General features: G+C 40.1%; 2 protein-coding genes across 2 annotated transcripts; one reads left to right on the top strand and one right to left on the bottom strand.

Annotated features, from left to right (window-relative positions):
- Positions 1-590: 590 nt before the first annotated feature.
- LOC148585908 (uncharacterized) lies at positions 591-2,723 on the bottom strand. Its single transcript, XM_088516820.1, has 2 exons — positions 1,478-2,723; positions 591-976 (listed from the first exon to the last, which is right to left on the bottom strand). Exons 1-2 carry the CDS (start codon positions 2,721-2,723, stop codon positions 591-593), a joined length of 1,632 nt encoding a protein of 543 aa, XP_088372946.1.
- A 2,160-nt stretch (positions 2,724-4,883) lies between these two features.
- YLS7 (trichome birefringence-like protein (DUF828)) lies at positions 4,884-9,535 on the top strand. Its single transcript, XM_088516571.1, has 4 exons — positions 4,884-5,060; positions 5,428-6,370; positions 7,334-7,608; positions 8,423-9,535. Exons 2-4 carry the CDS (start codon positions 5,698-5,700, stop codon positions 9,230-9,232), a joined length of 1,758 nt encoding a protein of 585 aa, XP_088372697.1. The 5' UTR covers positions 4,884-5,060; positions 5,428-5,697; the 3' UTR covers positions 9,233-9,535.
- The last annotated feature ends 774 nt before the right edge of the window (positions 9,536-10,309 follow it).

The raw sequence follows: 10,309 nt of genomic DNA, 5'->3' as shown, positions 1-10,309 counted from the left end.
ATATCTACAAATAAGAGCTTATCATTTTTTTATATTCAACTATTATTTTAATATTTTTAATTAATTTTATTTTTGAATTCATAAAAAAATGCCCCCCATGAGTGAAGATCTGGATCCGCCACTGCCAATGATGACTCTAAAAAGCTGCCATTGAGAAAATATTTCTCTTTATAAATTCGCCCAAGGAGCGTGTCCAGCCGTTGGATTAGCCTCCACCCCTGTTTTGCAAGCAAAGCCAAATTAAAGCTCTCCAGGTCCCGAAATCCCATTCCCCCTTTGTCCTTTGCCCTTCCCATTCTGTCCCAACTCATCCAAGCTATCTTTGCTTCATTTTCTTTTGAGCCCCACCAGAATCGCCCCATCATGGAGTTTATGTCTTTACACAAGGTTTTAGGAAGTTGGAATACTCTCATCGTATAAGTCGGGATGGCCTGTATGACTGCTTTAAGTAGAATCTCCCTTCCTGCTTGTGAAAGAAATTTCTCCTTCCACCCATTCATTTTTTCCCACACTCTCCCCTTAATATCCGCAAAAGCACTCACTTTGGACCTCCCAATCAAAGCTGGTAACCCCAAATACCTTTCATACTTCTATGAAGCACTCACCCCTGCCATTGTAAGAATTTCGGCCTTAACACCCGGATTAGTGTTTCGACTGAAAAATATAGCTGTCTTCCCCTCATTCAGCTTTTGACCAGACGCTTGTTCATAAATGCTCAGAGCTTCCCGAATCTTAGTCAATTCAACAATGTTTGCTTTACAAAACAGAAGACTATCATCCGCAAAAAATAGATGACTCAATCTAGTACCCCCTCTAGTAACTGGAAGAGCAGTAACACCACCTTCCCTATTTGTGTGTTCAACTAAAGTACTAAGACCTTCTGCACATAATAGGAAAAAATACGGGGATAGTGGATCACCTTGCCGGAGACCCCGTGTCGGTTTGATCTTACCATGAGGTTTCCCATTGATAAGGATGGAATAGGAAACCGTTTGGATACAAGTCATGGATAAAGCTATCCATCTATCTGCAAAGCCCAATTTCCTTATAACTGTCTCCAAAAAACTCCACTCCACCCGATCATACGCCTTACTCATGTCTAGCTTGAGTGCCATGAAACCTTCCCGACCTTTCACATTAACATCCATAGTATGAAGTGCTTCAAAAGCTACTAATATATTATCAGTTATCAAACGGCCTGGAATGAAAGCACTTTATGATGGAGAAATGATTGAAGGTAACACCTTCTTCATCCTATTAGCTAGTACTTTTGCAATAAGTTTATAAATGACGTTACATAAGCTAATAGGACGGTAATCTGTAATATGAGCTGGAGTTTTTACCTTTGGAATCAGAACTATGTACGTGCGATCGATGTCCTCATCAAAACTTCCATTATTGAGGAAAGCTAAAACAGCCTTGCACACATCCTCTCGAACAGTCGACCAAGATCTTTGATAAAAGCTAGCAACAAACCCATCTGGACCGGGGGACTTTAACGGTTGCATTTGTGATAAAGCTACATCCACCTCACCAGCTTCAAACCTTCTCAGCAGTTGAACATTCATAGCATTGGTCACTTTGCCCTCCATCCCCCTTAGACACATCTCTACTTCATCTATGCCTCCAGAAGAAAACAAATTCTCATAAAATTGAACAAAGGCATTCCCAATCTCATCTTCTTTCCTCCACTCTCTGCCATCAACATCTATAATTCTTTTAATAGTATTAACCTTCCTTCTATGGCTGGCCCAAGCATGAAAAAAATTTGTGTTTCTATCCCCTTCCTTATACCAATTTTGTTTGGACCTTTGCTGCCATTTAATATTTTCCTGCTCCAAAATGATGTCAATCTCTGCTTGTAAATGTTTTATTGCGTCCTGGTTGCCTGGTTCTTCATTCATTTGCAGCACCTCCAACTCCTTTGTTTTCCTCTTCAAATTCTCTTCAATTTGGCCGAATTTCCTCCTACTCCAACCGGTCAACGCTGACTGACAATGCTCAAGCTTATTTTGGACTGTACTGATTGGATTTCCAGCAAACCCATTGTCTTCCCATGCATTTTGAATGACAGCTCCACATTCCTCATCAACCCACCAACTTGCCTCAAACTTAAAACCTCTTTTGCCACGCCTTCTTTCGCAGGCCTCCTCATGGATCTCTACCAGTAATGGTTTGTGATCCGACGATCTGGCTGCCAAAATTCGAACTTCCACCTCTTTATATAACGCAACCCACTCCATATTGGCAACAGCCCGGTCAAGACGCTCCTTTGTAAAACTCCCATCACTCCAGCAATTACTCCACGTATATTTTGAACCTAAAAAGCCTAAATCACACAGAGAGCAACCTTCAAGTGCCATGCGAAAATTATCCATTTGCCCCTCCTTACGTAAAATTGCTCCCATCTTTTCGCTATGGTTTGTGATTTCATTAAAATCACAGACACATAGCCACGGTTGCAGAGAAAACTGTTTAAGATGTTGCATTAGCTCCCAAGATTCCTTCCTCTTAGTAGTTTCCGGATGACCATAAAACCCGGTAAACTTCCATTGCTTATTCGTGTCTGGTTGCGTTATGACAGCATTGATGTGTCTACGTGAATAATTTTGTATTTTCAGTCCCATATTTACCTTCCAAAATAAAGCAAGGCCCCCACTTCGCCCCACCAGATTAACCACAAAAACACCATCAAATCCTAACTTGACACGTAACCACTCCATTCTTTTTTTCTTGCTTATTGTTTCCATTAAAAACAATAAATAGGGCTTACTTTCCTTTACCAGTTGGCAAAGATCTCGAACTGACCGAGGGTTCCCAAGCCCACGGCAATTCCAGCTCATTAGAATCATGGCGCTTGGTGGGGCTGGCTTCCAGCCTCCGCCAATATTTGTTTGGTAGTACCCTCTCCCTGGGCCTCCATACGTACCTTCTTCTCACTTCCTTTTTCCATTCCATCATCATCCACTGATAATTTCTTTCGTTTAATGTTTTTTGTCACTGTTCTTCCCCTCTTGTTACCTTCCACCTCACCCCCCCTAGCCCTCCTTTTCCACATCCTTATAGGAACTTCCCCACCACTCTTCATTTCCACATTTGGCATATTATCCTCCATCGCCTGTTTATACATGTCCAATTCTTGTGCATGTCCCTCTAAATAAACTGGGAACGACAACGATTCCCCTTGCTCATCAGCTTCCATCGTGACCCTTTCCTCTTCTAAACACCGAAATATGTCCTGCGCCATTCCTTGTCGATTACTGGGCCCACTTAAAAAGTCTGCAAGCCCATTTCCTTGTGATGCCCCACCAGCCAGATTTACTAGATAACTTTGCGGGATGCATTTTCCTTTTAACACCTCAGTTTCCCGTGTATTCTCCGCCACATGCCCCACTAGTTTATGATTCAAAATTTCCATAGAAACTCCTCCTCGTGCTTCCACCTTTTTAGTGCCATATCCCACCTCTTCCGAGATTTTTGTAGAATTTTCCCCTTCCTTCTCTGAAACATTACTGCGGCACCCCTCCCAACTGGTTTGCCTACGTGGTTGGCTATTCAGATTATGGCTTCCTGAAAACCCGCTTTCTGCCCTGGTAGGTTTATCACCGGAGTAGTGCCACCTGTCACTCCGCCACCCCTTCGCCTGAGGCCCTCGCAAATTTTCCTCATCCTCCTGCCAGTCTCCACCACCATTCTCTCCCCCCACTTTACGTCTCCCAGAATCAGCCCTCAACTCCGCTCCCCATTGTCTATTACCATCCTCTGAATTATGTCTTGACTGTTTCCTCTCTTTGCATCCTACCTCTCCATGGAGGATCCTTCCACATGTGAAGCAAAACCAGGGCAATTTTTCATACTTAAACAATACCCAGTATATCTTACCGTTAAGATGTAAAGCTCTTCTTCGCTCCAATGGCTTCCTAAGGTCGATCAAAACTCTGATACGCAAACAATGTCCCCAACCCGTCCCATATCCAGCCACATCTATGTCTTCAATCTCTCCCAAAGAAGCTCCTATCTTTGTCCCCACCGTCTTGTTCATGCATACCAGCGGTAAATTGTGCACTTGCACCCAAAAAGGTGAGTAGATAAATTGCATCTGAGATGGAGGAACATTCCCATCAAACTCATTCAGAATTAATATATGTCTATCAAAAGACCAGGGTCTTCCCTCCATGATACGCTCCTTATCCTCCTTAACAGAAAATTCAAAGATCCACGTGTTCTCTTGAACCTCCTTAAAAACCACACTGCCCACAATCCTCCATAACCGAGAAAATACCCTCTTGAATGCATCTTTGTTTACTCTCATGTCCTCCCCTATTCTCCCCACTAAACATCGCTCTCCTCTTTCCCTCCCTTCAGCCACCTCTCCTTCAGATATGGAGATCCCCTCCCTTTCACCTCCAATCAACGAAACCTTCCCACAAAGCTCTTCAATATCGTCAGCTATAACTAACATTCCAAAAAGTGACCTCTTAAAAAACTATCCTTCTCGATCGTAAAACGCCAGAAGACTAGCACCTTTTCGCTAGGATTATCGCTCACCCTAGAGAGGACTCTTAGGCCTGGTTCTAGAACTGAGAGATTTATTTCCTGACTTCGAGTTGAGGATTTTAAAATATATATATATATATATTAACGACTTATTTTTACTGCTACTTTATTTTAATTGTATTATGGGTATGTAATTGACTAAAAACGGTTTAATATGGTTTTACAAATTAATATTCAAAGTATTTCTACAAAGAAAGAAAAGCAGGGTACTTTTGTAATTGACTGGATCTCTGTTTATTTATGATTTGCTGTCACTATTGCTCTCGTCCATTCTCAGGGCAAATCTCGCTTTTTTTCTTTTTTATTAATGAAATAAAATAAAAAGGTTCGTGGAAAATGACATGAAGAAGAAAACTTGACATTTCTGCGTCATGTTCGTAGGACATCTGTTCAGGTGTGAATCAGCGTTCGGCTTTTTTAATTCCCGAAAGTTTGAGCGAATTCGATGTTTCTGGAGCTTCTCTTTCGGGCTTAATTTCTCTTGAAGATCTCAGGAAAAAAAGGTGGTTTCTTCTGGCATTTTGATCTCGCCGAAAACTGGTTCCTTTTTAATTTTATATTACTCAAAAACTATTTCTATTCCGTGGATGTTTCTGGCAATTATTACTCTGTTCTTTTGTACAATATTCAGTGATTGATTTTCTTTTTTGGTTTGGTATCTTTAATTTTGTTTTCTTTTGTTCTTTTGACATGATATTATGATGTTTTATGAGAGATTTTTTTTTTTTTTTTTTTTTTTTTTTTTTTTTTAAATATGTATATTTAGCAATATATTAGTATAAGTGCGATAAGTTTAAATTATTAGTCGGATTTCTGATAAATTAATTTCCACGTTGCTTATTTTCTTATGGTGTTGTGTGTATTCTATAGGATTGCTCAAGGAGGTTGTTTCCTGATTTGGTTACAGAAACTTGGGGGGGAAAATGGCTGTATAGAGAATTATTTTTGAAGAGAATTGGGCAAAGTCTTTCCAGTAGGGGTTGAAATTTGGGTGTAGTGATTTATTATGTTTGATTATTACCCTCTTTGGCGAGAAATTTAATTTATAATTAAGGTGGGGGTTTAAGGTAGTTGATTTAGTATTGGAAGCTCCTGAATGGTTAATAACTTGTTACGGAAGTAGAGCTATATTAGGAAGCTATGACTTGGGCCACTCCGAAAGGCTCAAACATAATGACTGCGTATCCACGGAACGTTTCCTGGATTGGGGCTTCAGTGGCAGGAATGGCGTTTTTTTTAATGTTTGCTTCCTGGATACTTGTCTCACACCCGATTGGTTCCACGGTTCGTGGGTATTTCTATGGTGTTGAGAGTTCGGAGAATGTGGATTTGTTCATCTCGGTGGGAAATCAGAGTACCAGGGATCCAAGTGTTGGGGACAGTGTAGATATGGTTGGTAAGATTTTGGCCTCTGAGTCCAATTCTCAAGTGCTCATGAGTACAGATGAAGCACCGGTTGTTTCAGAAACCAAGGAGATGAAAGATGTAGGAGCACCTGTTCCAACATCAAACGTTCCATTGATGGAAAACAATACAAAAGGGATTGATAAGAATTTGTCTGGTCAACCAGTTATTTTGGATAACAAAGAGATGAAAGATCTAACAGCACCTGTTCCCGAATCATCTTCTGCTTTAACAAAAGAAGAGGAGGCCAACCCTAGTTTTGATTCATCCAAGGCTACAAAGGATGTTGAGATTAAAGAACCTGGTTCTAAGAGTGTGAATATTTCCAATTCTATGGATATGGGATCAAATGATACTACAACTTCTTCTTCTGATTCCAATTCTAGGGATATGGGATCAAAAGTTTCAGGTAGCCTCAATATCCTTTTTCACTTTGGTTCTTCAATCACTTATTATGTTTTTGTGGTTTTCCTTCTATAGAATATATCTACTTTGGAATCAGATATCAAATTATTAGGATGAAGTACAACTTGCTATTATTATTTGGGGAAAAATTCACTTTACCCCTTGAAGTTTCAGGGGTTTTTCAATTCGAACCCCAATGTTTAAAAATTGGCAATGTACCCTTAATGTTTAAAAAAATTTCAATTCAGACCCTCTGTTACTAATTTTCGTCTAATTGGACGGAAATCATCTCACGTGTGTCTCACGTGAGATTTTGATGCCCTCTATTCCAATTTTGCCCTCATTAAAGCCTAGGAAATCACGTAATTATCCTTATTTAAACCTATGAAATTGAGGGTAATTACGTAATTTCATAGGTTTTTAATGAGGACAAAATTGAAATAGAGGGTATCAAAATCCCACGTGAGATGCATGTGGGATGATTTCCATCCAATTAGACGGAAATTAGTAACGGAGGGTCTTAATTGAAATTTTTTAAAACATTAGGGGGTACATTGCCAATTTTTAAACATTGGGGTTCGAATTGAAAAACGCCTGAAACTTCAAGGGTAAAGTGAATTTAACCCTATTATTTGCTTTATCTGACAGCTATTCATGGACTGTCTAAATATTAAGTCTTCAGTTGGGGCTTCCATTTTTTCCGTACTTTCCTGATCTACTTGCAAAATTTCCATAGCAAGAAGACAACAAATTAGAAATATCCCAACTTAGATAAATATCATCATGCCCTTATTATTACTATGGCCTTCCTAACATGTTCCTTATATTTAAATCAATAACAAATGCCCATATGAGCTATATTGTTCCATTGTTGAAAGGTATTAGTTTTCCCCCTTTTTTTTTTCTTTTTTTCTCTTTCTCTGTTCTTCTGAGGTTTTAATCTGCGTTTTCATTGTCTATTCTGCAGGATGTGATCTGTACCACGGAAGTTGGTTTTATGATACATCGGGGCCATTATACACAAACAATACATGCCCCATATTGACACAGATGCAGAACTGCCAGGGAAATGGGAGGCCTGACAGGGACTACGAGAATTGGCGATGGAAGCCCTTTCAGTGTGACCTTCCCCGATTTGATCCAAAGAAATTTCTGGAGTTAATGAGAGGGAAGACACTTGCTTTCATTGGGGACTCAGTTGCTCGAAACCAGATGGAATCAATGCTGTGCATTCTCTGGCAGGCAATTACCTATACTTTGTAGTTATCCATTTTATAGGAGAATTTTCTTTTTGGCCATTTAGAATTGTATTTAAAATGGGAAAGCACTTAAATTTACTAAGCTACACGGATGCTAGGAAGTTACGATGGAATTGATGTTATGCTTAATATTTGGTTAATGGTCTGGAAAAATTCCTAGCCACAAACCCACAGGCTCGCACTAGCACGCACACACAAACACAAACAAAAGAAAAACAAAATCATGATGTAAACTAAATATCTAAACCTAAGTGATAGTTAGTCCTTGCATGGCCTTTAGAAATTAGACATGCTTGGCTTGACTTGGACTGAATCACCAGTTAAACCCTATAAGCTTAGTGCGTTTTTCCTTAAATGAATGGTTTAATTCTGTGAGTTAGGCCCAATTTCAGCCTGAATTAATTGCTGCACCCTGCTAAATTTGTATATTTGTAGTGGCATGTGGAGAGATAGACTACCATTTGAATATAATCGGAACATTGGCTAATTGTAAGTACATTTTTCGTTGTGCCAGGCCTGACCTGGATAATTTCCATGTTGGTCACTTAAAGTGATCCTTACTCCATGTTAGTTTTCAGGGTTTAGATTAGAGACCGAAATTTAGGCGCAGTTCATCTTAGCCAGGCCACATTTTAGGCTTGGATAAACTTGTTTGCCTTCCCTACCAACATGAAGTGTTAGTGTTCTATATGAAACACTTTCGGTTTGCATTGTGTTTGATGGCTCAGCTTTCTAAATCTGGGATAGTTCTTTTTTTTTTTTTTCCTCTAATGAAAAATATTGTGGAATATTTTCAGGTAGAAGCTCCTAAGAACCGAGGGAGCCGTAAAATGCAGAGGTATTTTTTCAAGTCACAATCTGTAACGATCGTTCGGATATGGTCCTCATGGCTTGTCAAGCAAACATCTGCACCGCTTGATTTTGCTCCAGAGGGTGTGGTCAAGCTCCACCTTGATGCCCCTGATGATCACTTCATGGAATTTATCCCGAAGTTTGATGTGATTGTTCTTTCTTCCGGCCACTGGTTTGCCAAGCAGTCAGTCTATGTCTTGAATAATGAGATTGTGGGAGGACAATTGTGGTGGCCAAACAAGTCTCGGCCTATGAAGGTTAATAATGTTGAGGCATTTGGGATATCTGTTGAGACAATTCTCACTTCTCTTGTTACGCATCCGAATTACACGGGGCTAACAATTGTACGTTCATATTCTCCGGATCATTATGAGGGTGGCGCCTGGAATACAGGTGGATCATGCACTGGAAAGACAAAGCCGCTTGCAGTTGGTGAATTGGTAGAAAATGGCTTTACAAAAATAATGCATGACAAACAGGTCTCAGGTTTCAACCGTGCAATTACAAAGGCAACAAACAAATCAAAGTTGAGGCTGATGGATATTACTGAAGTCTTTGGTTACAGGCATGATGGACATCCAGGGCCATATCGAAACCCTAATCCAAACAAGATCACAAAGCGTGGCCCAGATGGAAAGCCTCCCCCACAGGATTGCTTGCATTGGTGCATGCCAGGTCCGGTTGATACCTGGAATGAACTTGTGTTTGAAATCACAAGGAGAGAATATGAGGGCAGTGACAGCTTTTCACGATGAGATGTGATTTGTTGCCAAGCAGACTGCCTTGTGTTTTATTATAAGGGCTAATTATAAGGGCAGCTAGTTCAGTAAGATATAATTTATACGCAGGAAGGTGGTAAATTTAATCCGTTTGTTTTTTCATTTTTCAAATACATTTGTAGAGAAATTATTTGTTGTAACGGATTGGGAGATCAGCAGCTAGAGTTACAGGATGCAATGCAACTTAAGTTTTTCTAGGGCAAAGGTAATATAATATAAGCTGATTGTGTCACCTATATTTGAAATAACATATAAATGCATTGTTTTGATGTTTTCTTTCTTCAGGCTGTTTCTTGTCTATGATATTATACCTTAGTTTGTATAAATATTTTATTGAGACTCATCCTGAGGATCTCCTCCAAATCCCAGTCAACACTTACCACCGGCACTACAGAAGGTAAGAAAATCAAATCCCTAACCAAGGGCTGCAGCCATTTGAACGGATGTCATCTTCCATTAATATCATTTGTGTAAAAAGTTTATGGTATCATAGCATCAAGAATCACCAATGTTGTTTTTTCCTTTTTTGGCCTTTGCCCTCTTTGAAGCATTTCATTGAACATCTTCGCTTCACCCATGGCTAGTGCCTCTTCCTCCTCCACCCACAACCCACACCACCGACAACCTAGCAGCACCACAACAGCACCATACTACCCCTCTTACTCTGTTTTCCCCATCTACAACACTCATCGACCTCACCCATCAATTTCCTATTAAGCTTTTTAAAGAAAATTATCTCCTCTGAAAAGCACAAATCATCCCTTTCCTTAGAGGCTTGCATCTTTTTGGTTCCATTGATGGGTGTTCTCCTTCACTACTGCAAATTCTGTCTTCCAGTGACGATGACACACCCAAACCCATAATCAACCTAGCCTTTCTGGCTTGGTCTCAACAGGATCAAATGATCCTTTCAGCCTTAATCTGCTCCATGTTTGAGCAACTAGTCATATATGCAACGTCCTGTGGTCGGGAAACGCTTGACGCATGTTCATGTCGCAATCTCGCACCAACATCATGTAGGTGCATGACCAGGTAGCCATTCTTAAGAAGGGC

This window comes from Corylus avellana, chromosome 5, assembly GCF_965113065.1.
Source record: "Corylus avellana chromosome 5, dhCorAvel1.hap1.2, whole genome shotgun sequence".
Classification (NCBI taxonomy): domain Eukaryota; kingdom Viridiplantae; phylum Streptophyta; class Magnoliopsida; order Fagales; family Betulaceae; genus Corylus; species Corylus avellana.
The sequence above is the reverse complement of the archived record's forward strand: the minus strand, read 5'-3'. Positions and strand labels throughout refer to the sequence as shown.

Coding starts and splice junctions, on each gene's coding strand:
- YLS7 (XM_088516571.1), top strand. CDS start 5,698: ATGACTTGGGCCACTCCGAAAGGCTCAAACATAATGACTGCGTATCCA. Junction 6,371..7,333: donor TATGGGATCAAAAGTTTCAG/GTAGCCTCAATA, acceptor TCTATTCTGCAG/GATGTGATCTGTACCACGGA. Junction 7,609..8,422: donor TGCTGTGCATTCTCTGGCAG/GCAATTACCTAT, acceptor GAATATTTTCAG/GTAGAAGCTCCTAAGAACCG.
- LOC148585908 (XM_088516820.1), bottom strand. CDS start 2,723: ATGGAGTGGTTACGTGTCAAGTTAGGATTTGATGGTGTTTTTGTGGTT. Junction 977..1,477: donor AAAGTCCCCCGGTCCAGATG/GGTTTGTTGCTA, acceptor TTTCCTATTCCA/TCCTTATCAATGGGAAACCT.